This window comes from Oculina patagonica, chromosome 7, assembly GCF_052425735.1.
Source record: "Oculina patagonica isolate OP01 chromosome 7, crgOcupat, whole genome shotgun sequence".
Taxonomy (NCBI): domain Eukaryota; kingdom Metazoa; phylum Cnidaria; class Anthozoa; order Scleractinia; family Oculinidae; genus Oculina; species Oculina patagonica.
Window position 1 is genome coordinate 14,175,558 of NC_135764.1, and position 26,923 is coordinate 14,202,480.

Below are 26,923 nucleotides of genomic sequence, written 5' to 3' on the forward strand. Positions count from 1 at the left end.
TCATGTCTTTCCTTACCTAGCAAAGTTCGTTTCTTTTTTCTTTTCGTATTTTCCTCTTCCTCCTTATCTGTCTTTTTCTCTGTTTCTTCTCCCTTTTTCTCGTCCTTTTCTTGTGCATCTGTGCCAGACGCATCTGTTTCTTTTTCTTTTTCCTCATCTGTGCCAAACAAACAGTTTTAGTTTACACTATGAAGTGAAGTGATGCCATACAAACTACATTTGTACTAAACCTGTGGTCTTTAATATTCAAAGTCAACTGTAATGCTCTGTTTACGTAAACAATGGCACATCTTTCCCTTGCAGCCCAATTTTACACTTTTTTTGAATGCCAGTAAAAAATGATTTCATGTCTTTCCTTACCTAGCAAAGTTGTTTCCCTTCTTCTTTTCTTATTTTCCTCCTCCTCCTTCTCTGTCTTTTTCTCTGTTTCTTCTCCCTTTTTATCGTCCTTTTCTTGTGCATCTGTGCCAGGCGCATCTGTTTCTTTTTCTTTTTCCTCATCTGTGCCAAACAAACAGTTTTAGTTTACACTATGAAGTGAAGTGATGCCATACAAACTACATTTGTACTAAACCTGTGGTCTTTAATAATCGAAGTCAACAGTAACTAATGCACTGATTATGAAAATAATGGCACATCTTTCCCTTGCAGCCCAATTTTACACTTCTTTGAATGCCAGTAAAAATATGATTTAATGTCTTTCCTTACCTGGCAAAGTTTTTGACAGTTCGACATTTCCATCAGAGGTGCGGTTTGCCGGGTAGTTGGCTCTGAATGATACCTGCAATAAAGATAGGGAAAGGGAAGTATACTGCCCAGTGTAATCATATGTAGCTTGCTCTTAAAAGGTTTACGGAACCTTTTCTTGAAAACAAGCTTCATATGATTTTCTGGCCAGTAAACTCCCCTTGCTTGATGCAACAGCAACAACAAGGTTTATTTGAACTGTAAAATTAAAAGTGACATTTTAAACAATAAATAAATTGAAAATACATGCAGTTGCTTGTCACCCAAAATTACTAGAAAGCTAAACTAGTTTGGTGACCACCATTTATTAATTTAACATAAATATAGGGTCAGAAAAGAGGCATTTTACATTTTACACACTCAAGTAAGGCAGTAGATTACAAAACAAATAATTCTTAAACATATATGTACAAAATATCTGGTACATGTATCTGCAGTCTACTATCAAACGTTGGTTGACCCCTTAAATGAACTTTCATATACCCCTTTCTTGCAGGTTAGCGTTAGTGTTTGGTTACAGTTAGTGTTATGCAATAGCCAGGCGTGAACATTCCAGTTCATTCAAGTTGTCAGCCAAAGTTTTCAAGGAAATTTACAGGACATGTACTTGGCTAATAATGTGTTGTCCCCCCCCCCCCGGTTTTAATATGTTGATTCGAAGTTAGATTTAAATTCTGCTCTGTCATTTGATGCAAAAAGATCGCATAAAGAATTGTGTAAGTTACAATCAGTCAGTTGATGCTATGAGAGCTGCGTCGCCAAGGGCATTTGTCAGTCAGTCCCAAGTGTCGATGCCATAAAAGAGCTTCGTCGCCAAGGGCACTCGTCAGTCAGTCCCAAGTGTCGATGCTGGGAGAAAGCTTCGTCGCCAAGGGCACTCGTCAGTCAGTCCCAAGTGTCGATGCTGGGAGAAAGCTTCGTCGCCAAGGGCACTCGTCAGTCAGTCCCAAGTGTCAATGCTGGGAGAAAGCTTCGTCGCCAAGGGCACTCGTCAGTCAGTCCCAAGTGTCGATGCTCCGAGAGAGCTTCGTCGCCAAGGGCACTCGTCAGTGTGTCAGTATGTACCCTTTTTTATATTATGATTTTTGATATGAACTTAATTTTATTTTTTATTATTTTTTAATTGGAATTAATAGTTTTTAACATACCTATTTTTAGCCTAAATGATCACCTGATGCTCTTAGAGAGCTTCGTCGCCAAGGCACTTGTCAGTCAGTCCCAAGTGTCGATGCTCTGAGGGAGCTTCGTCGCCAAGGGCACTCGTCAGTCAGTCCCAAGTGTCGATGCTTCAAAAGAGCTTCGTCGCCAAGGGCACTCGTCAGTCAGTCCCAAGTGTCGATGCTCCAAGAGAGCTTCGTCGCCAAGGGCACTCGTCAGTGTGTCCCTATGAACCCATTTTTTATATTTGGATTTTTGATATGAACTTAATTATCTTTTTTATAATTTTTTAATTGGAATTAATAGTTTTTAACATACCTATTTTAAGCTTTAATGATCACCTGATAAAATAATTTAGTTTTCACAAAATGTACTTGTTTATTTGAGATAATAAAAGCAGCTCTTTCGACATGAGATTAGAGTCTGATCTATGCCTATCTATCTATGCCGTGCATTGGCCTTTCTGTGGTGTAATAACGAATTTACCAACCCAGCCAGCCAGCCAGCCAGCCACCAACCCATCCACTTACCCAACAACCCATCCATCCCATGCACTCACCCACCCATCTAGCCAGCCAGCCAGCCAGCCAGCCACCAACCCATCCACTTACCAACCCACCCATCCCATCCACTTACCCACCCATCTAGCCAGCCAGCCACCAACCCATCCACTTACCAACCCAGCCAGCCAGCCAGCCACCAACCCATCCACTCACCCACCCATCCCATCCACTTACCCACCCATTTAGCCAGCCAGCCAGCCACCAACCCATCCACTTACCAACCCAGCCACCAGCCAGCCAGCCACCAACCCATCCATCCCATCCACTCACCCACCCATCCACTTACCCACCAATCCCATCCATTCACCCATCCATCCAGCCAGCCAGTTAGCCACCAACCCATCCACTTACCCACCCATCCATTCATTACACCATTTTGTTCGGCTGTTTGTTTGTTTGGACAGAGGCAGATCAGTCCTCTGCATTATAGTTTTATTTATTTTATGGATTAAAAATTTAGATTTGGTGTGATGAAAATTTTAGATTTTGTCTACTTTAAAAAAACCTACATGATAAACATTATTTTTATTTCCCTAACCTTGTTTCTTGGAAGTACAGATTCCATTTCGCTCTCTTCCTGTAAGGATAAAAGAAAAGTATAATTGTTAGTTTAACTTTATTGTGTACAGTTTCAGAAAGGCTTTTACACCAGTGAACACGCCATAAGGGAAAGAGAAGATCATCCAGCAACACCAGTTATAAGTACTGTTGGTTTAAGTTGTGGGCCTGGCCATCTTGTATAGTCATGCAAGCTAATTGACTTTATTTTTCAAAATTAAACTTTCTGTATAAGGATTTCTTCATAGGGTCAGTAACATTACACAAAGAACACCTCCTGTAACTTACTCTTCCTTGTAGGTCAAGGACCTCGGTCACCCTCAATGTGTCGCTGTGTGAAATGATTTCTTTTCCCCTGTGCAGGGTAAAGAATTTGGCAATCTTTCAAATCCCACCCAGTCATACACCTCCTATAAAAACCGAATTAAAATAAAATAAATTTGGAATATTAAGAGTTAAAAATCAAAATTTAAAACCATTAGTGCATTGTATACACCAGAACAACACTTGATCACTCTTCTAACTAGAGCCTCTAGTGAATAAATCATGGGATTTGACAAGACATGCATCTCATCTTGCAAATACTAGAACTTTTATATATACCTGAAAATAATGACCTAGACCAAATCTCCTGCCTAACTTCTGTAATGGCTTCGAGCTGCTAAAGTAACTAAACAGAGGCGAAATAGCGAACACAACTGACTTTACTCAATCAAGATGGCGGGCAAAACGCTACACGATTCACAATGCATGATGGTACCGGAAGTCTGTACACCGCTGGCGACCGGAAGTACATAAATCACTAACTAAATATCATCACATCCCTCTCCTCCTAATGAGAAAGAGAAACTCTGTCCATAGCGACTAACAACGGTTAACATGATGATTCAACAACGCTATGACAACAACAACAACAAAAAACTAAGTCTAGACACAGTTCTTGTTCTTGAGCTAACAGTGCTCTTCAGCGATAAATTAAATGTCCAGTCTCTCTGGGGCTTTAATGACTCTCCCGCTACGGGTTACATAACTGCCTGGGTCTGTCGAGACTTGATTTCCAGGGGTGTCTTGGATACCAACAGCTGCGCTGCTGGGAGCATGAGACACGATCTGTCCACCCAGCTCTGGGCTGATTTCTTGGTTACCTTGTGGGACCTCCCGTATGTAATTTCTATTGCGCCTTAGCTCTCCTCCAGCTGGGGTTGTTACCATGTACGAGCGTGGTACTTTGAGAGCCTTTCTTTTACTTCGGCTGGCTTCCATTTCAGTGTTGCTGGATCTTGAATTGTTACTTTTTGACCTGAAGCAAGCTCTGGGAGATGCCTAGCAGACCTGTCATGGTAGTACCTTTGAAGCTCCTGCCTCTCCTCTAGTCTGGTCCCAACTGCTTCGTTTAAGACATCTCTTGGGATTTTCCTCGGGAGGTTGTCTTGTATCGGTCGACCTAAGAGAAGTTCAGCAGGTGACGGCAGCTTGTGATCGATAGGTGTGGCTCTTAGGCAAAGGAGACCCATGTCAGGATCTTGTGTTTTTGCCTTGAGAAGAATGGTTTTGACTGACTTCACTTGGCTCTCAATAAAGCCGTTGCTGCGTGGATAGTGTGGAGAGCTAGTAACATGCTGAAAACCAAAGTCTCTTGCAAAAGCTTCGAACGCTTGGCTGTTGTAGTGGGGCCCATTATCGGATCTTACGACCTTTGGGATTCCTTGCTCGCTGAAGATCTGTTTCATAATTTTGACTACTGTTTAGCTGTTGCTTTGACCTCTTGGTATCGGCCTGACAAATGGATATTTCGTGTAATAGTCGGCGACTATTAGGTGATCTGAACCCTCCAAGGTGAAGATGTCTGTGCCGATGGTGTGCCATGCCCTTGGGGGTACTTCTGTAGGGATAAGTGGTTCTTTTTGCTGGCTTGGTTGTAGCTCCTGGCAAGTGATGCAACTCTTAGTTATCTCGACTATGTCTTTATTTAGCCCTCTCCAATACACTGAGGTCCTAGCTCTGAGTTTGGTCTTCTCGGTTCCTTGATGCGCTGAATGAAGCCTTGTTAAGATCTCTCTTTGTAGCGCGGGGGGAATGATGATGCGGTGACCTTTCATGGCTATCCCATCTTCTACAGCGAGTTCATCGCGGAAGGGCCAATATGGCTTCAGGAGTGCTGAGACTTGCTAGATGGTCGAGGGCCAGCCAAGATGAACCATTTCTTTCAACGCATTAAGCTCAGGGTCTGCAGCTGTCTCATCTCGGATTCTCTGGAGCATGTCTTCGCTGAATTGTGGATAGATTCCATGCACTTCCACGTTCATTCCTGGGATAGCTTCCTTTTCTTCTGGTGATAATCTGGAGAGTGCGTCGGCAACTTCCATACTCTTGCCTGGCTGGTAGCGGATTACAAGGTCATACGGTTGGAGCCTCAGTAACATCCGCTGAAGACGCGGGGGTGCGGCAGTCAGGTGCTTCAGGTGGATACTCTCGAGGGGCTTGTGGTCGGAGTGGACAGTAAAACTGTGGCCAAACAAGTAGGTGTGGAATTTCTCACAACCATACTCAACGGCAAGAAGCTCTCTTTCGATGTTTGCATATCTGGTCTCCACATCAGTGAGCGCTTTACTCGCAAAGGCTACAGGTTTGCTATCCTGCATGAGAGTGGCACCCAGGCCTTTCAGTGAAGCATCAACCTGAAGGATGATCTCCTTCCTTGGATCAAAATAGGTAAGGGTGACTTCATTACTGACAGAGTCCTTGACCTTTTCGAAGGCATCTTGATGTGCGAGGCTCCACTGGAACAGGTATTTTTCTTTCAGGAGCTCTCTAAGTGGAGCTGTCAGAGAGCTGAGGTTTGGGATGAATGGACCCATATAATTTGCCAAACCTAAGAAGGTCTGCAGTTCTTGTCGGCTAGTTGGGGACGACATTTGTTTTAACGCTGAGACTTTGCTTGGGTCTGGTTGGATTCCTTCTTTGCCACAGATAACACCATAGAATTTGATCTTCTCTTGTTTCACAAAGCATTTCTCAGGATTTAACTTCAGGCCTGTTCCTTGGCATCGTTCCAACATCGCATGCATGTTGCGATCGTGTTCCTCAGTGGTCTTGCCGAACACTACGATGTCATCTGCAATTCCTGCGACTCCTTTGCATCCTTCAAATGTTTGGTCTATTTTGGTTTGAAAGATGTCTTGTGACATTTTCAATCCAAAGGCCATTCGGTTAAATCTGTATCGCCCGAAAGGAGAATTGAAAGTGGTAAGGTAGCTTGACTCCTTGTCAAGGACAACATTCCAATACCCGCATTTTGCGTCTACAGTGGAGAAAACTGTAGCCCCCGTCAGCTTTGGCATGATCTCTTCTAGGGTAGGGGTGACATGATGCTCTCTTTGAATGGCTGCATTGAGATCCTTGGGGTCCAGGCAGAGCCTCAACCTCCCGTTCTGTTTCCGCCGGTAGACCAGGCTGTTGACCCATGATGTGGGTTCACCTTCTTCAATTTTAGTGATGATGCCGTTCTTAACCATATCATCCAATTCGCTCTTGATGTCGTCCCGGAGACTGATTGGCACACGTCGCGGTGGGTGGACCACTGGTGGGACGCTGGGATCTAGGGTAATATGGTATTCTCCTTGAAATTTTCCGATGCCATTGAAACACTCGGGGTATTGGGCAATCAAATCTTGTTTATCCTTGATAGGAGGGGGCTCCTTTGGCTGCTCTGGAGGGTTGGCGATTGATCTTGCATCAGAGGCATTGCTGGTGTAGAGGTGTTCTGCCTGTATGGTGCAGTTGAATTTCAACAGGTTCAGATCAGTGGAGGTTGGCAAGCCTAGAATTGCTGGACCCGAGGTGTCAGTGACATAGAAAGATGCAGTGGAGCTCTCATCTCCGTATGAGCAGGGGATAATGACTATGCCATGATGGTTGATCCGTGAACCTCCATACGCAGTAAGCACAACATTCGAGGGTGACAGGGCGTTGGGCTTGACTTTGCCATCTCTTTCAATTTGGTGTGGGAACATCTCACGGTAAAGCCTCATGGGAAGTATGTTGCCCTGAGCACCTGTGTCAAGCTTGGCTTTTAGTGTGGTCTTCCTATAAGAGCTTTGTGGTAGACTCACTTGAATTGAGACAAATATTTCGTCTGGGCTAGACCTTGGGCCTGCATGTGTCAGGTTTGCAATGGTGATAGACTCAAAATTGATATCTTCAAAGGAAGATGTGGCAGCAGCACTCTCTGAACCTTCCACGGTGTGAATCTGATGTCTGCGGGCTTTTGTTTGACAGACCTCAACAAAGTGACCCACCTTTTTACAATAGAGACATGTCTGACCACGCGCTGGACACCTGGCGGACGCGTCATGGGAACGACCACAGTTTCTGCATGGCTTTGTCTTCTTGGGAGGTTTGGAAAATGGCTGATTTGGTACAGGATACTTTTGGTGTTGGGTATCCTGTGCTCCCTTCTCTTTGTCCCGTTTTTGTACAAGGTGTATGGAACCGTCTACATTATCAGGTGCCATGGCTGTGAGCTGAGCTTGAGAAGATTCAAAAGATCTTGCAATCTCAATGGCTTTATCCAAGGTAAGCTTGGCTCCTTTCGAGATCAACTTTTCTCTGACCTTAAGTGAGTTCGTTCCAAAAACTATTCGGTCTCTAATCATTTCGTCTGGATCCTTGAAATCACAGTCCTGAGCTAGCATTCGTAATGCTGTAATGAATTTCTCTGCTGTTTACGAGGTGTCTTGGGTTCGACTGTGAAATTTAAATCTTGCAAATACTGGGTTTGATTTAGGACTTACGTGATTCTCAAAACGATCGTAGTATGTTTGTAGCTTCTTGCGGTCGTCCACGGAGATGCCAGTCCATGTGTTGTAGATGTCTCTTTCTTTCTGACCGACCCAAATGAGCAAATAGCTGCACTTTTCTGCTTCATTTTTTGATTTGAGGGGTCCCGTAAACATCAGCTCTACGTGCTGCTTGAAACGACGCCAGTTTTCTTTCAGGTTGTCGCCTTCCCATTGCATGACCGGGCATTCTAAACCGCTTAATGCTTATCGCCTTTTTTCCATTTCCTTGCGACCTTTTTCGAGCAAATCAAGATTTTTTCTGGTATACATACCATATATTTTGACTGTAAGTACATTCTCTCTATACGCCCAATCTACAATGAATGCCTCCTCCTGCGGGGGCAACTATGTATATGGAACCCGACATGCCTTTTTTATCTTGCACAATCCCATGTGAAAAATAGGTAGGAAAGGTTTATGGAGTTGGTCTTATTAATGCCATTTTTTAAAGAGTGCTCAACATAGATGGCGTACAGTGCTCAATTAATACACTAAGTAGTTCAGGTTGCCATTATCCTTTACAGTGGAACCCCGATATAACGCTATGCCAAGTTTTATGCTTATATGCTATGCTTTATTTATTTACCTCAAACTCCCTGTCTTGTTCTTCTTTCTCGGACCTCCATGCCGCTAATTGTTCTCTGTATAAGTTAAACAATTCATAGCAGTCAGTTAATTTACAACTTCCTGCAATGCTTTAAAGCCTTGGTACATTTCAATCAACAGTTTATGCACAATTTATTTGTTTTCATTGGCATTATCAGTTTGTTTTTTTGTTTTTTGTTGTAGGCAAGGTATTGCACATCTCAGGAAACACTAATTAAGGATCACTCAAAGTTTTATTTTCCAAAGTTGTGGCCTTGCACCACCTCAGGCTGCATACTTATTGATTTTGATATAATATGCCAAGTCAGAATGCCACAAATTTGAGATCAATTACATTACCCTCTAGTAAATTACATACTATATCAAAAAGACTAGGCAATAGTGAATACCAACATAAAATTTAAACAGTTAAAAACCAACAAGTTACCTTTCATCACTGACAGCAGCACAAAACTCTGCTGCAGTGCCAATGCTTCACTAATCTCCTCTTCAAAGTTTGATTCTGTTAGAAATAATTTAATGAGTTACCTTGGTGTGGTAGTTTGCACGTTTAAATTTACCCAAACTAAATAAATATTCTAAAAAATAGTAAATTAAATTCCATTCCCTTAATTACCGGAGTGGTGCTTTCTGCAAGCAAGGAGAGGAACTAACAAAATGCGAGCAAACTCTATCATAACTATTCCTTATATCCCAAGCAAACTGAAGTGCAACTAACTTGCCTGCAAACCTGGAAATCCCAGTAATAAATCCAACTCGAAAATTCTTACTTAATTAACATCCTAACCCTGCAGAAGAAACTCTGTCTTACTGTAAAAGAAATTATATAATTGTGTTTGTTTCATACGGTAAGTCTCTAGATAGGGTAGTCTGCAGTCTATACATAGTCTGTGGATTGGGGGTTGTTATGATTTCTGTGGACTGCATGCCGGGTTTTCAACTCACCCCTAAAAAATACTTTGTCTGGGTTTTTAAAGTCACTGACTTCCTTAGCTTTATGTCAACAAAAAGTATTTATTTGCTAACAGCGTTAAAGATGTCTTTAAATGTTAGTCTTTAAAAGGTGCCCATCTCATAGTATTACAGAAGTGCCCGTGTAAATTACTGATTTTATTTTAGACTAGATCCATTCAATAATTGTATGTCCACTATACTGACCATTCAAGATTTCGATCAACTGTGGTTTTAACCTGCTGTGGGATGGTGCCACCACAAGCACTGTCCAGTTATCGTGTTGCAATTGAACACTGAATTTCCCTTTCACTGAAATGCATAATAGGTATATTGTCACTCAGATGTATTTAAACAGTCAGAATTACAACAAGTCGTCCATGCAGCATGACTCTCAGAAACTGGTCTGACCAAAATTAATTTCCATATTTCACTGATACTGAATCTTCAAAACAACACATACAGTTGTAAAAAAGAATCCAGACTGCAATAATAATTTAGAAAACAAATTGATTAGTTACAGTTATATTATACATACCTTTTCTCCCCTCATTGGAGCCTATGTCCGCTATCCACAGATAGCAGGTGTTAGGTACGTTTTTTAACAACCTGTTCAAAAGTATATAAATTTATAGAAAATATGTCACCTTCTTAATAAAGGATGCTCTCTGTCTGAGTACTAAAAAAGTGCACTAAAGTGTGCAAAGACTTTTTACTTACGTAATTAATTTGTGGTACTGCTGATGTTTATTTGCAAGCGTGAGCAGCACCAGTAGCATCAACCTTGCATCCTCTGTTCCCTGCCAAACAAACTGTGATGAAAATATGTCAGTGAGATTGATTTTTACACCTAGCCTAAAATAATAATACTAATAATAGTTATAATGGTTTTATTGGTAACATGGGTCTGTCCATTTCATGAGTTAATCGAGTTCGAGTTAGAATTTCGAGTTGAGTTCGATTTCGGGTTAGAATTTCGAGTTAAAATATAGAGTTTGAGTTGCTTGTGGTTAGCTCCACTCTGGTTTGCTTGCTGTTAGTTCCCCTCCTATTTGCCTGCGGTTAGCTTTCATTTGGTGATAAGGGCGACACTATTGACCATTTTAATAAGTCCAGAGGCCATTTTGAATTTTTATTTTTCCGCGAATGACGTCATTAATAAAATATTCAAAATGACACCTTTGCCTATTTGTCGAGGCACAAATGAATATTTCATTAACGACGTCATTCGTGGAAAGTAAAACATTCAAAATGACGTTTTGACTTATTAAAATGGTGTATACGTGACCAACTGGGAAAATGTTACCCCATAACTCGAACTCGAAATTTCTAACTCGAACTCGAAATGTCTAACTCGAACTCGAAATTTCTAACTCGAACTTATAAATTCAACACACTCTGGTAACATATCTACAGAGTCAAGCTCTACATTTACCAAACTAACCCTAACCTAACAAATAATAAAATGATAATTACAATTAAAACTAGTACTCTATAATCATTTAATTACTACATACATGTATACTCTATTCTATACTATACTATAATTTAAAAGTTTGTTCAGTTTTCTTCAAAAGAATGTGCTTCACTTTCCTACAAAATACACAAATGTGTCCCAAAATTGGATACGATATTTTGGTGGAGTTTTTTCTGCCTCGACTAACTCCACCGGCCAATCAAAGCCTATATAAAAGGGTTATAGGAATAGTTGTCCACAGAGAGAATTATAAGAATCTATTACCACCACTCAACTCCGCTACGATCCTCTCCGCAACATTCTTTACTTCATTGCTCTACTCTATTCTACTCTACTCTTCTCTACTTTATACTGCTGTACTCTACACCACTCCACTCTACTTCACCTCTACTCTACTCGACTCGACTCTACTCTATACAACTGTACTCTACACCACTCTACTCTACTCCACCTCGACTCGACTCGACTCGAGTCAACTACTACTCTACTCCACCACTACTATACTCTACTCTACTCAACTCTACTCGACTCGACTCGACTCCACCTCCACTGGACTGGGCTGGACTCGACTCAACTCGACTCTATTCCACTATACGTTATACTACTGTACTCTACACCACTCTACTATACGCTACTCTTCTCGACTCTACTCCACTCTACGTTATACTACTGTACTCTACTCCACCTCGACTCGACTCGACTCGACACGACTCGTACGGCCGTAAAAGCGTAAAGTTTACGAGGAAAGAAATGAACTTAAGCGTTTTTTATAAAAAAAGAAGAAATCTTTCGTTGATGACAGTTTATTTACGCTGAAAAATTGAGGCGAGATTGCCTTATCATCTTTTACTTTTCAGTGCGGCAAAAATATTATTGCGCGCGGGGAAAAAAGACGATCATAACTTACCTCTTATAGACTAACAAAAACATTTGTTTATGAAAGTTTAACGCGCGCAGATCAGCAATAAAATTATATTTACGCTGAACAATTATGATATTCCGTTATCACGTACTTGTACTTTGGTATAAATTCCGAGTAGAGGGTGATACACTTGGATATTCTTATATGGAGGATAAACGAGCTGACAACCGGAAACTAAATTCGAGGACTTCGAGATTCGTGCTCGGATGTAGTAGATCGAGCACGTTTTTCCTTCTGGGTAATAGAGGAAAACCGAGTAAGACAACGGTCAAGCACGTATTTGAGTCGAGTTCGATTTTCACTTTCAGACTCGAGCATATTCGTACTCGATAAACTTAGAAGTCGAGTACGACATATCGAGGTGGATACTCGAACTGACATCCGTATACGGGTTTTGAAAGTCGAGTACGGTTGCCCAGGAACAAATATTGATCCGATATTTGTCCTTGAACATCCTGTGTTTGCTTCGCTCTCGAAAACCTGTTCGATTCTCGGAAACAAAAGCCTTCCCGTATAGACCATTAATATTTATATGCAGTATCGGCCCCCACTCCCCCGGACCAAGCCTCGGTTAACAGGAACCGTACTTAGTGTTTCAAATCAATGGGCGGCATACGTCTCTGGCGATGCGCGACACTTAATAATGAACTGTTGAACAATGGATATGAAGTCGAACAGGAGAAGACCACAACTGACGCAATAGCTTAGTGAGGGTCAAGAGTAAGATTATGTGATGAGCTCAAAGATCATCTGTGTGGGAGGCTGTGATTGGTTTCTTTACATTGCTGTCTGTTTTGCCTTGTTCTGTCCAGCTATGTCTCCCCACGCATAGTTTCCATTTGAAGTTGCATGCGGTATTAAATCCATGTTTATAATGTGGATAAAGAGATGTTGGAGTTTAAAAAAGCTTTAACACAGCGCGACTCCGTGCATTCCTTCAGTGTTTTTGCGCTCATTTCTACAATTTGCAAGGGAGAAATGATTTCAGATCGCCTACATCCTCAATTATATCTCTCAGCTTGATTTGCCTGGTGATATGTGTTATCATGTGACCAGGTTCATCAAACAGCGAATCCGAAGGAGCACTTGAAATCACTGGGAGGTTGTCAGATTAACCAGCTTGATAATTGAAAAAAAACACTCAGTGACATGAGGAAAAGCACGTAGCCTTAGAATCTGCTGCTCTATTTATATCTTCTTATTTCTTGTTCATTTGACACAAGCTGATGAGATGCGCGCCTGTCAATCATCACCTCAACAATGATCAGTTGTATCAGTACATGGTACATTGGCAGAAGATAAACCAAAAACGCCAGGAAGAGACTGATCAACTAGTCATAGAATTAACTGATCATGAAATATCACAATAACGGCTTAAACTGTAGAGGAACTCAAAAGAAACACAGAAAGGCCAAAAAGGGGCTTGGGCGGGCAACATTCGCGAAGATTAAAACGGATTTTGTTCGGGTAAACTTGAAAAAAGTCGGCGCAACTTTATTCAAGGTTATTTACAATGCTCGAATATCATCCTTGTTTGTTTCATGCCATAATTTTGCGAATAAAGACTTTTGCTTTGCCAATTTGAATTTTAGAGCTCTTAAATAACGAAAATAAATCTACCTTGATTTGATAAAAGGTGGCTATCGGGCTGTTAAGGAATGTATGGGGTTTCATATATATATTTTTTGAGGATACGGAGAATTGTTCGGCTTTCTTCCAATGAAATGTCGCCCTGTCTAATGTAGTGAATGCAATCTTACTTTTTTTTCTCCCTCCCTGTCTCCCCCCCCCCCGTCTCCCTCCCCCTAGAATTACTTGTGGTTAGTCTAGCCCAGTCTCTAACTCCAACCCCTCTCTTTCATTTGAATTCTAGTTGCGCGCGCTAAGTAGTAGAACAGTTGTGATCAAAAGCTTTCCATTCTGCTGTCTAAAGGAAGTTTGCCGGAGGACATCATTAAGTCACGTGAAGGTGAAAGTCTTACGATTTGCAGGTTGTGCGTCGGCTGTTATCGTACCTCAAACCGAGCTTTAGGCGGTTAAACACAGATAACCGGTCGGCTCGTTTTGCCAAGTACAGATAATGTTGAGCTTGCTTTAGACAGCAAAGGTCTTTAGCCACATCAATTAGGACTCGGAACTAGACTATACGGGCTGATTTGAAGGCGGTCATAACGATATTTGGCTTGAACTTTACCGTGGCTAAAGACTTAGTTTTTTACTGTTGAAGTTTGTGGAGCGGGCGTTACGCGCCGTTACTCGACGACATTCAAATACATCCGGGACATTGTCGGTTATTTCTAAAAGAAACATGTCGGATTGGATAGCCAAGGAATCGCTTCAAGCGCTGATGTGAGTACATAATTTTCATTTCCCTCAATTTTAGGCGTTCTCCGCCTAGCTAACACTCATAGTTCATAGTTCTCTGTGATTCGCTAGTGGGAGGCGATGCGATCGTGTGCATTTCCGGCCGCGACAATGGAGTTGACAATTGAGATAACACATGCCCGCTTCCTCAGATATTTCGCCTGATTTGCTTAAAGTTGAATCGAATGTCGATGTAGAATGCTTTAGTTCAGTTTATTTGAGACGTGCATGCTGTAAGAAAGCTACAGTTCAGCTCTCCGCCGAGTGTTTTCTTATGTCTATCTTGGTATTAAGTTTGACTCACATTTCAAGTTGTAAACACTCTTAATTAAATTGATAGAATTCTTGATTTAAACAAAATGCCGTATATGCAGTCTTTTTGGTTAAAAAACACATAAACTAGAGTGCCTTACGTTAAACTTGAGCTAAAATTAGCCCTCATTCAGCGTTCGTTACAGAAATAGGGCTTCAGATCTACGGTGTCATGTCAAATTTCGGGAGACACCTTTTATCAAATTAAGTTAGAAATAAAATAACCTTCAATACCGTGACATAGCCCCTCTAAATAAAACTACATATGAAATAGCATACGTGTAGCATAATATTGTGCAGGTATGTTTCTATTTTTTGAGGCGTTTTCTTTCAAGATCCTCAAAAACGTTCTCACAAAAATAATCCTGACTGAAACGTTTTACCACAGAAAATTTACACCAATGACGAAATTATAAACAAACATCACCCCACATCACATGCAGCCGTCACTGATAAACTTCCGAACTTTTTTGTAAGTGCATTTTGAATACAATGGACTAGAACTGATTCTACTTCTCATTGTGCGAAATTTTGACTCCGAAATTTGTGACAGTGGTTGAACTGAACACAATCATTTCAAGACGCAAACCAGACCGGAAAGTGCAATTTCCAAGTCGGCCGAGCACAAAAGAAGCTAACCGTTTTTAGTGTCAAAAGCAGCAAGTATCATTTTACTTCATTGACTGATACGGCTAAATCTAAAAAAAAGTTAAATGGAGGTTAACAGAATGGTTACAGCAGTAATTAATTTATAAATTTAACTCAACTCGCAGACGAAGAGTTATTTACAAGTTTTTAATTTTAATTTTTAATTTTAAAAAATGCGAGATTTTAATTGCAGGGAGTATAACTCCAGTCCAGGTCGAGTGAGAAGATGTTGACCTTTTGATATTAATGCTATATTTTCTTCATTCCTAAAATATTTTTTATTCCTTTTGACGACACGCCTCGCACGATTATTTGTATTGAACACGCAACAATTTTTGGAGTTCTTTTTTACTTGGTGATTATGTCTTCGATTGTAACAGTCGTGTTTGAAGCCCTTATTGGCTTGGTTGTGAAGAAAGGCAGAGATAAGGCAGCAGACAAGCTTAAAGATGGCGGTGTAACAGATCCAAAATTTCGTCGCTTGATCGTGCGTGAAATCGACGATATCAAGTCCAAATTAGAGGGATTATCAAGGAAAGATTTGCTAGCAAGCATCAGCTTCTTTGAGGAAGGAATCGAGCTGCTATATGAAGTGTTTGATAAGGCAAGATCCAGAACCGAGTACGGCGCGGTAACTACACAAGCAGCTTGTGCTGAAGCATTTTCTGTCTCGGAAGAAATAAGAAACTTGGAGCTTACTGACCTGGATGAATCAGCTTCGAGGGTGCTTTCCAAAGCAAAGAAAAGATTCGAAGGCTCTCGTTGGAAAGCAACGGAAGCTTTTAAAAATGACGCATTGGAGACGTCTGACCGCATTCTAGCAATGCGGTATCGTGTAATGGCGACGATACTGGAGACAGTAGACCACCCTGTGGACGCAATAGCACCATGTAGGGTGTGTATTAAAGAACTAAACTCACTGTTGGCAGTTCAGAATAGTTTTGATGCTCAGTTCAATTGTAAGAAAGGTATCCGGGCAGCAGTATGGGGTTTCTTTGGTAGAGACGAACGTAGGAAAGTCATCACCAGTGTGTGTCACTTGAATCGCGTCATCTACGATGTCACGCAGGCAGTCGGTATAGAGGTCCCCTTCTGGTCCTGGCCGACTGTTGGTACCGAAGAGGGCGGAGTTGATCCATTACGAGACGGAAGAGTAACTGAAGTATTTCAAAAACAGGACATGGATGATTGTCGTGTGACTTGGACATTTGGTCAGGAGGGTGAAGAGGAGCATAAGCTAAAGAAGCCAGTGGGTATCGCTACAAACTCCAGCGGACAATTCATTGTAGCAGACCAGGGGGAAAGTAACGTCAAGGTGTTTGACAGCACAGGAACATTTGTGAATCTTTTAAGTCTCCCCAGTGATGACAAAGGAGGTGCAAAATTTAATGTTATTGATGTAGCCACAGACATAAAAGACAATATATTTGTGCTGGTCGATTTGAAAAAGCCTGGAGCTAAGCAAAATGAGCACATTGTTTACGAATTTAACAACCCCGCTGACTTCCCTCGCAAGTTTTCCGTGGGGGGAAATGTTGGACTGACAGTCACCGACAGTGGAAACGTACTGGTACTTGATGACTTTCTGTTGTTTGATGTGATTGATGGAAACCTTGGTTTTTATGTGTTTAATTTTTTTTATGTGTACGAGACTGGTGGACAAAATGTTCACAGCTCTGAAAAGGATCCTTTAAAGTTTCCGTGTGATATCACTGCTGCTAATGATGGCCGTGTTATGGCAGTGGCTGATTCCTGTGTTCACATTTTTAGTGAATGCGGCGACCTTCTCGGGAAGTTTAAACTCCAAAGAAGATATGCTGAGAGAATTGCATTTCACCGGGCAAGTGAACATGTCATCGTCGCTGGTAAAGAACGAGAGAAAGATCTGCTGCATGTGGGAGTATACACCAAAGATGGCGAGTTTGTGCAGAGCACTCAAATCCATGATGAACGGATTGGTGGCGTAAGAGGGATAACAGTGACTACTGAGGGACATATTGCTGTAGTTTGTGGACATTTGCCTGGTAGGGTGCTCGTTATGTGATAAATATGATGCTACAAGTTCTCCAATGATGTTTCTAAAAGTTTAATTATCCAAAAGAATTTATAATAAACCCTCATTCAGACACAAAAATGGATACAAACACTGTTGTATACAAAATCATTTAAAGTAAATAAGCTGTATTTAAATTCTGAGAATTGTAAGACTTTTCAGTGTCCCCTGGCAGTGCATATCATGCAGTACATTGCTTCACGTAAGCGGGAACATTTTGTGTATTTTTATAAGATGCGGGTTTGAACGTTTGGTCGGCAATCTTGAAAGTGAATTAATCTATTGTCTTGCTCATCACTTACATACGGTTCTGTGAAAAGTTGTTACACTATGTAGCATAATTTTGTGTAATGAAATCTTAACTTTCGCTTACTATTGGTAGGTACATTCATTTTTCATGAGACGTTTTATGAAACACTTTTTGAAACTCAATTGTATGATGTTCAGTTGTTTTTTTATTTTAAAATTAATTATTACCATCATAAGTGTAATATAAAGCAGAAGTATCTTCTTTGAAGAGCAGATGTCTCACTGTTGACTGAAACTGAATATCTATACTGATATAACTTTGCTGAATAACATAAATATTTGGCAATAGTTTTCACTAGCGGAATTGTTTCTAGCCATTGTTTCTTGATATTTTGAGTGCTGTTTTCGGGTTTGGTCGAAATTTCTTGCGGTTTTGCGTTACATAATGCCAATGCCACCCTCATTAAGAGGATTTGCTACAGTGAGTATAAAAATATGTAACAAGGCAAAAAAATCCACAGATAATATCTTCTCAGAACTGCGTACGTACCAGCTCCTTACCCTTTTGTTACAAGCTTCTTTTGTAAAAAATAATCTTGGTATATTAAATGAGAAGTTTTCTGCCCACTTTGTCCTGTTATTTATTTTGGCTCAAAGTATAGCTAGCTGTGGTTTTATTTTGACGGATACTTACCGTTGCTAAAACAACTCGAACTGAGTATTGTCGGCTGTGTAAATAACCTGATATATGAAGTCAAGTGTGAAGATTCCAATTGATTGGTGGATACATTGCTTGAGTATTAGGAAGATTTGCTTTGTTCGTCTTGTTCATGTCGCAAATTATCCAACCACTTTCATTCAATAAAGAGATAGAAATTCAGAATGTGTTAGTATCAACTGGGCTCTTGGTATTACTTCATCTATTAGTACATTTCGATTGTAATGAATAAAAAGCATGAAACCTGTTTAAGTTTAATGTTAACTTAATTGCCTTTTTCCTGCAAGTTTCTATGAAAAGCAATCCCGACTGTTAGCATCCAATTCTCGGAAAAGCGTCCCCAGTTTCTAAGAATCAACACAGTTAAAGAGGAAGATGGGTCACGGGCAGGTCAAGCATGAATCAACAAGATGGATATTTGTCTGGCGGTCATCCATTTACGGCCCTATTGATGCAGTCTCTTTATCACCTCCAGTAAACGTGTTTTTGAAATGTATGTAATAATTCCTTGTCACTATACCGGCTCACTTCAAAAGCGCTTTTATGTAAAGTATCACAGAATTCGGAGATGGTATCGTCACCTTAGATGACATCATATCAGTGTCTGGATATAGGAATGCAATGAAAATACAAATATAAACTTTCTTAGAAAGGCTAATACACTCCTCATTGTTTAAGGTCATCTGAGAGTATTATGGGAATTCCCGAATCAGTCAAATAAGGTGACGACAGATAGGCTTTTGTACGCAGCATTTTTAAAGATTTATTTCGTAAGGCAAAGGCATTAAACAATACTGGAGCATAAAGAGAGGCTTTGTCACGGATATTTTAACAAATTGTTAAACAGTCAAAGAATGATACCCTTTTTGCGACAACGGCCCTTATTAACGGAAATCTTATTGAAATGCATTTTAACAAAGAAGTTTGCCAGACATGAAAACAACAAACAGCGATAACAGTTGACCTAGCCACGCGAAACTAATTATTTTAATTTTTGTGTGTGTTTCTTTTACTTTTTACAAAAAAGGATTGCATTCGCATAGCCTTGAGGTATTCTGTCTAGCCAATGCAGTGTTCAAATGCCTGCAGATTTAACTTACTTCAACACAAATTTGATAACTCTTGATATCGAATCGTTCTTTTTTATTTTGAAAAACGGCTGTCAGCATCACAAACACCTCCGGCTGGGAAATTGCATGCTCATCTGGAACGAAATTTTGTAATGGCGGACGCATTTTTGGTGACTTTTAGAGCCGAAAATTATGAGGACAGAAGGTTTGATGTTTGCTTTTTTTTTGCAAATGTAGTTACTACCATAACGAAATATTCTGTGAGTTAAAATGCTCGAAATAAGTACCTTGATTTTCGTCTCAGTGGCACTTTAATTGTTTTGCTTATTTTATTTTAAATGTAGCAATTTTTGACCAATCACTGCTCAAAGCGTTAGCACAATGTGTATGATCTCGAACATTAGTGTTTGTGTGCTACATGTATGTCCAGTTAGTTACTTTCAGTTGTACAGCCAGGAAAATAAGAATGAAGTGGCTGTTGTCTCAAGTTCGCATTGATGCATTCTCCTCATTACGATTGTGCTGCGACTGTGTTACTGCTTTGCGCGAAGTTTGCTTAGTAACCAGTTACACCTAATGGCAGTAACGGTTGTCATAGAAACAAAAAAATGACAAAAAAGGATGCGCGGGATATCACTGCTGCTAATGATGGCCGTGTTATGGTAGTGGACAGGGATGATCTCTGTGTTCACATATTCAGTGAACATGGCGACCATCTTAACAAGTTTAAACTTCAAGGATGTTACAGATATCCTAAAATTGCATTTCACCGAGCAAGTGAATGCCTCGTCGTTGCAAGTTTGGAACGAAGAAAAGATCTCCTGAAAGGTGGAAGTATACACCAAAGATGGCGAGTTTGTGCGAAACACTCTAATCCCTAATGAACGGATTGGAGAGTTAAATAGGATGGTAGTGATAACTGAGGGACGCATTGCTGTAGCTTGTGGAGAGTTGCATTACTATCCAGGCAAGGTACTTGTTATTTGAATGATAAGATGCCATGGCCGGGGTTAACAACTGATATTTTTTAAAAAAATATAAAAGATTCAAAATCATGCCAGAACAATGCAGATAAGACCTACTGGTTTTTATAATAAAAAAACAACAAAAGTAGGTATCAATAATATTAATGTTGATTGTGGGAACATTAACATTTAGTGCTATGCACTCTATTCATTCCAGATAGCCTATTATTCACAGTTCGGTTATCCTGATTACGATTATATGATTGAACATTCGGAATCTGGGATACCAGCACGTTGGCGAAGTGTCAGGACTCGCTTATGAATCAGACAAACCGGGTTACGTTTGACTCTATCTCGGCGCACTTTACATCGAATATTTACCTTTTTCACTTTGATAGAAAAAAAAAATAGTGTCTGAAGTAGGCGTAAAATAAATAATGCCAGGGGTGGATTAAGAAAATCCAGAAAGGGAGGGCCGAGAAAATTGTGGCGAGGGCGTGTTACTGTAATTCTTGCGGTGAGAGGGGATGACTTTATTGTTTTCAAGTCTTTCCTACTTGTGACTACCAAGGTTTTGCCTGGAGCCGCCCCCTTCCTTCCTGGGTAAAGCGTATTGTAAGACGTTCAAGAACGCGTCTTTTTATCATGACCTATATATAAAGTTAGTTGTCCCAGTTTCTCGGCTGCATGCCTCTTCACGGCAACAGTTTTTGCTTTTTCTTAAGTTGTTTACATTGTGCTTTATGCAGATTCCAGTCTACTGTGCATGGGGAAAGCATAGGTTCATATTCCTAGGAACCAAGTTAATTAGACACAGGACTTAACCGCACACAGCAAGCTGTTGACTGGCATTTGGATGTAATTCATTCGATCGTTTCCGTTTTTTACGAAATACATTATAAAATGGAACCTTTTAGACACATATTTTAGAGACATCAACTTATTTTTACGTTTTAAGCAGATCAAAAATCAATGTAGCCAATTGTAATAACCTTTTATGTGTAAGTAGCATGAATCATTTTTTGGTTCTAATAAATGTTTGTTTATAGGTAATTAAAATCGTAGTTTCCGTGAAATTTAATACTGTCTATTTTGTTGTATAATAAAGTGCTAAAAATAAAATAAAGTAACTACCGATTTTATTGCATGTTTCTATATGGTGCTTTCTTAAGGAAATTTTTATGTTTGTTGGTATGACAACCTGTGAATTGATTGGGCTATAATAATGGTGGGAGTGGTGGGGGGGGGGACTCTGTATATGACACCGATGGGGATGCTTGTCAGGAATTGATGCTTGATGAACATCAAATAAACACTTTGAAAGCCATGTTTGCAAAAAGTACTTTTTACTAACCTTGAGATAAAAAGCATTAAACCTGGAACATTCCTTTATGTGAAACCAAAGTTCTTGAAGTGTAAAGGAACACAACACAAGATGGCGGATGTACAGAACACGTTTTATTACTATGAGCATGCGCCCAATGTAGACCGCTGACCTAAGCTTACAACAAATGCTACATCCCCCTTTTTTTACGAACGTTACAAAGGAATAACAAAAACAAACCGAGACTTAATGACTGAACTGTGACTAAGCAAAATGGTCCTTAACTTGTAAACTCAACAAACAAAGTTAATATAAGTATACTAAGAGTTCACACTGTCTCTAGTACTTAACATAGTCTTTAAATCTCTCAGGCTCACGGATTGTCCTACCAGATCGAGAGGTAGTAGTCGTTGGCGTTACAACCGGTTGCGTTTCAGGATGCTCAGGGGTAGCTGCAACAGAAGTTGACTCTGATCCTGTTTCGATTAGGTCATCATCAGTTGTGACATCTTGTGTTTGTGACTCTCCAGTCTTTAACAGATGCCGACGATTTCTTCGGTACTCTCCATTCTCCGTTTCCACCTTATAGGATCTAGGTGAAGGAAGAACTTGTGTGACTCTGGCCGGGTTCCACTTTCTGCCTTCCTTTACTCTCACAACCTCACCTTCCTTCAGGGGTGGCAATTCCTTAGCTGTCTTGTCATGGTGCATTTTCTGCTTTCTTTGCCTTTCCTTAAGTTTTGGGAGCACTTCTTCAGGGTCATACAGTTGGGGTTTCAACATATCCTCAGTTACAGGGATGGGGGTTCTCAGACGTCTACCCATAAGCATCTGAGCTGGCGACAAATTTACACCTTCCAAAGGCGTATTTCTGTATGAAAGAAGGGCTTTGTATGGGTCATCAGCCTTCTCCAGCATAGCTTTGAGGGTTTGGACCGTTTTCTCTGACTGACCATTAGACTGGGGGTAGCCAGGACTAGATGTGACATGCTGAAAACACCAATCTTGTGAAAACTGCTTAAACTCCTCAGAACTGTAACATGGACCGTTGTCAGACATGACGACTGATGGGACACCATACCTTGCAAATTGAGACTTTAAGGCTGTAATGACTGAAGTGCTGGTCATAGAGTTAAGCAAGGTCAGTTCTGGCCACTTGGAGTAATAATCAATGGTCACAAGGTAGTTCCTACCGTTTTTGTACAGAAGGTCTGTGCCAACCTTAGCCCAAGGCAGTGGCGGAATCTGTGTGACTTTAGCGGTTCAGACTGCTGACTTGGCCGATTCTCTAGACACACTGGACACTTCTTGATCTTCTCAGTTATTTCTGCAGCCATGCCTGGCCAGAACAAGACATCACGTGCTTTCATTAGTGTTTTGTTAATACCCAAGTGTCCATCGTGTAATTTCTCTAGCATCTCTCCCCTTAGACGTTTGGGTGTGAAGATCTTCTGGCCCTTCAATACCAACCCATGGTATACAGTGAGCTCATCCCTGTAATTCCAGAACTCCTGCAGCTTTGCTGGCACCTGACCTCTCGACTCTGGCCAACCGGACAAAATTACTTCTTGCAGCTCAGGAAGGATTTCATCTTTTTTAGTTTCTTCAACGAACCTGACCAACTGTGGGTCTGAGATCATGTGTTCCACTAAGTTTACATCTAACTGTTCAGCATTCGTCAGCTGTTCCTCCAGATGAGCTCTGGACAGGGCATCTGCTAAATGTAGACTTACACCACGCTTGTAGACCAGGTTAATTTCTGGGTAGCGTTGGAGTTGAACGAGCATCCGTTGCAGGCGCAATGGTGATGCATGTAAGGGCTTTTTGATGATTGACTCTAAAGGCTTGTGATCCGTTTCAATGGTGACCGTACGACCCACGATATACTCTTGGAATTTCGCACACCCGAATACCACAGCCAAGAGTTCTTTTTCAATTTGGGCGTACTTCTGTTGGGTGGGCGTGAGTGCCTTTGAAGCGTACGCTATGGGTTGCCCTTCTTGAATCAGTGCTGCACCCAGACCTGTTGAGCTGGCATCCACTTGGAGGGTTAACTCTTTCTTAGCATCGTAGTACCCCAACACAGGCGAGAGAGCAAGAGCTTCCTTGACTTTCTTGAAACTGGCCTCGTGCTGCTCTTCCCAGTGCCACTCTACATCCTGATGTAACAGCTGTCTTAGGGGTGCAGTAAGGTCTGACATGTTTGGAATAAACTTGCTGACATAGTTAACCATGCCCAACAGTCTCTGAACACCAGCCTTGTCAACTGGCCTTGGCATCTCGACCACTGCTCTTACTTTCTCTGGATCAGTCTTCAACCCATCCTTTGTGAAAACGTGCCCGTGAAACTTCACCTCTTCCTGCTCGATATGACACTTGGACTTCTTTAATCGCAGATTGTTGTCTCGGGCACGCTGCAAAACAGCCCTCAGATGGGTATCATGTTCTTCCTTGCTGCTTCCATGCGAAATTATGTCATCCATGATAACTTTGACTCCTGTGAGCCCTTCGAACACTTGCTCCATTCTGCATTGGTACACTTCTGGGGCAGACTTGATACCCATTGGCATCCTCAGGTAACGATACCTCCCGAAAGGTGTATTAAATGTCAAAAGTTTGCTACTCTCCTCATCCAACTGAATTTGGTAGAAAGCCTTTTCAGCATCCAAGGTTGAAAACAATGTAGCTCCTGCGCAACTGGCTGTGATATCTTCCACTAAAGGAAGTGGGTAATGTTCCCTCTTAATGGCTTTGTTAAGATCCCTTGGATCAAGGCACACCCGAATGGACCCATCTGGTTTATCAACACACACAAGACTGCTAACCCAATCTGCTGGTTCATTTAAGGGCACTTTCTCAATTATGCCAACACTTTCCATGCGGTCTAGCTCTTTTTTCAACGGGTCCCGTTTTGAGTGAGGAACTCTTCTGGGTGGGTGGATGACAGGTGGGACAGAGGGGTCAATGCTGATGTGATATTTCCCGGGTAGGCATCCCAGCCCTTGGAATACGTCTGGAAATTCATCCAGGATACTTCTGCTACTGATAGTGTTTATGCGTTGTATTAGACCCATCTGTTCACAGGAAGCCCGACCTAGGAGGGGAGTATAACTGCCATCTACTACTTGAAATAAGACTTGATGTTTCTGCCCCCGCACACAACATGTCAACTCACATTTTCCAACTGGTTTTATAGAGGTCTTCGAATAACTTTCTAGTCTTGCAGAGGATGGTAGCAAAGGCATAGTTGTGATCTTGTCATACACAGTTTTTGGCAAAACATTACACTGGGCACCAGTGTCTAGCTTAAACACCTCTTGAACACTGCCAAAATCTACTGTTTCAACCCAGTCTTGGTCCCCCGAGTTGACTGAACCAATAAACATAGTCTCAGAGTCAGAGTCAAAATCATAAACTGTGTTTACCTGCTGTTTTTGTCCTCCTGGGCTTTGGCACATCCTTGCAAAATGATTCATCTTCTTACACTTGTGGCATTGTTTACCAGCTGCAGGGCATAAACCTCTCCCAAGCCCATGAAAAATACCACAGTTCCTGCAACCAATACCACCTTGATGCTTACGACCTGAACCGTCTACTGAATCCACTTTCTCAACTTTGCTGCTCTCGTCCTTTAAAGTCTTCATATGTTGTTTACTTGTTTCGGAGATACGTGCGGCTTGTAATGTTCTTTCGAGATTCTGATCTCTTTCCATAAGTCTCTCCTTTGCACTCGGGTCCTTGAGGCCCAGAACTAACATAGACGTTACCCAGGATTCTTCTTTGTTGCCGAGATCACAATTCTTGGCAAGTGTTTTCAAAGCGCTGCAAAATTCGTCGACTGTCTCGCCGTCTTGCTGTTTGCGTTCGACAAACAAATGGCGATTAAAGTGGATTGATGTCAATGGCGCACAATAAGCCTTGAATTTCTCCTCCACTACCGCTATTTTGTTAAGATCACCTTCGTTTTCCCAAACGAAATTTGAATAGACCTCCACGCATTCCTTTCCAAGCACATGGAGCAACGTGGCGACTTGAATTTTTTCATCCTTCTTATCGAGACCACTTGCCACTTTGTACAACTCCCAGGACATCTTCCAACGCCGCCATGCCTCGGCTTTATTCGTCGCCGCACTCAGTATGAGAGCTTCAGGCGGTTTTAGGTGCTCCATCCCGCTTCTGACACCATGAAGTGTAAAGGAACACAACACAAGATGGCGGATGTACAGAACACGTTTTATTACTATGAGCATGCGCCCAATGTAGACCGCTGACCTAAGCTTACAACAAATGCTACAGTTCTAACAGTTTTTTGTTGTAATCCGGAGTTCCCCGGTTCAAGACCTGCCCCTGCCACTAGCTGGATTTGTTTCTCGGTTGTCCCGAGTTCAAATCCTCGATCACGCTTTGTATATAGCCAACTGGTTTGCCTCCTGCCAGTTGGGATTTTTTAACCTTGTTATGTTCATTTTAAAATTATTTGTTTCCTCTGTTTCAGTGGCATGCCTGTAAACTAGCTATCTCGTTGAGATATGAAGCTAAGTGCATGACCACTATAGACTTATTTATTTATTTATTTATTTATTTTTATTTATTTTCATAGAGGCTTTATCGAGATAAAAACTTTGAAGGCACCTCAGAATTTGCTCTGAATGACGATGGAAATCGAGAAATGCAGGTAAGTGTCCAAATGCGCACGGAGTGGAGCTAAGTGAGTAAACTTATCAAGCTTAGCTTAATGGATCTATGTGTAATGATCACTGATGTGTATTAAATTGCTAATAGCTTAACAAATGAAATGTTAGTGCAACATTGTTAATTCGTAACAATTGTTTTCGTTTTTTTTTACTATTTAGCAACTGCGTGACCAGGCGTTCAGAAGAAGCATTTGCTTGTCTGCCCGTGAGTTGGACTGCGAAAGAGAACTTCAGGATCAGTGAAGATTTTGTCGTTGGCATGGTGTTCCACTAATGCAAAAAGGAGATATTTCATCAGTTGATAAAATAAGGCTGTGCACCAAGTGATGTGAAACCGTAAAGAAAATAAAGGATAATTAAAATTGAAATCAATAAGTACGGTTCGTGTTTTTGTTGTACCTTTACAGGTCTAGTTTAAACACTTTTTGTTTCTTCCGCCCGACACGATCAATGGCACTTAGTCGAGACGCATTTGTACTAAGGTGAACGACTTGTCCAAGAACATAACACAATAGCAGTGTTTTGCTTTGTTTCTCGTCGTCGTTGTTTTGCTTTTTTTCATATAATATATGACAAGCAAAAGACAAAAATAATAATTATTCATCAATAATCAATTTAAAAGGCTGGCTTTATAGACAAATTTCATTAATTAACACCGCTGGTAATACGAATAATTGCCAGTATTTTTTTTTAAACTCATGGT

At 41.0% G+C, this 26,923-nt stretch overlaps 1 protein-coding gene and 1 long non-coding RNA gene across 2 annotated transcripts in view; both read left to right on the forward strand.

Moving 5' to 3' along the window:
• LOC144661768 (uncharacterized) overlaps positions 1–26,581 on the forward strand; it is a 37,005-nt gene extending 10,424 nt beyond the window's left edge. Inside the window, exons 2-3 of the long non-coding RNA XR_013572342.1 lie at positions 26,127–26,201; positions 26,380–26,581. This is a non-coding gene — a long non-coding RNA (uncharacterized LOC144661768). The remainder of the gene's footprint in view (positions 1–26,126; positions 26,202–26,379) is intronic.
• LOC144661753 (uncharacterized) lies at positions 15,307–17,598 on the forward strand. Its single transcript, XM_078522583.1, has 2 exons — positions 15,307–16,523; positions 16,918–17,598. The coding sequence occupies exons 1-2, from the start codon at positions 15,509–15,511 to the stop codon at positions 17,112–17,114; spliced, it is 1,212 nt and encodes a 403-aa protein (XP_078378709.1). The 5' UTR covers positions 15,307–15,508; the 3' UTR covers positions 17,115–17,598.
• Positions 26,582–26,923: the final 342 nt, after the last annotated feature.

Bases quoted from the DNA above. Each gene is read 5' to 3' on its own strand.
- LOC144661753 (XM_078522583.1), top strand. From the start codon at position 15,509: ATGTCTTCGATTGTAACAGTCGTGTTTGAAGCCCTTATTGGCTTGGTT. The intron at 16,524-16,917 runs GTGCAAAATTTA...TCACATTTTTAG, and splicing joins CCCCAGTGATGACAAAGGAG to TGAATGCGGCGACCTTCTCG.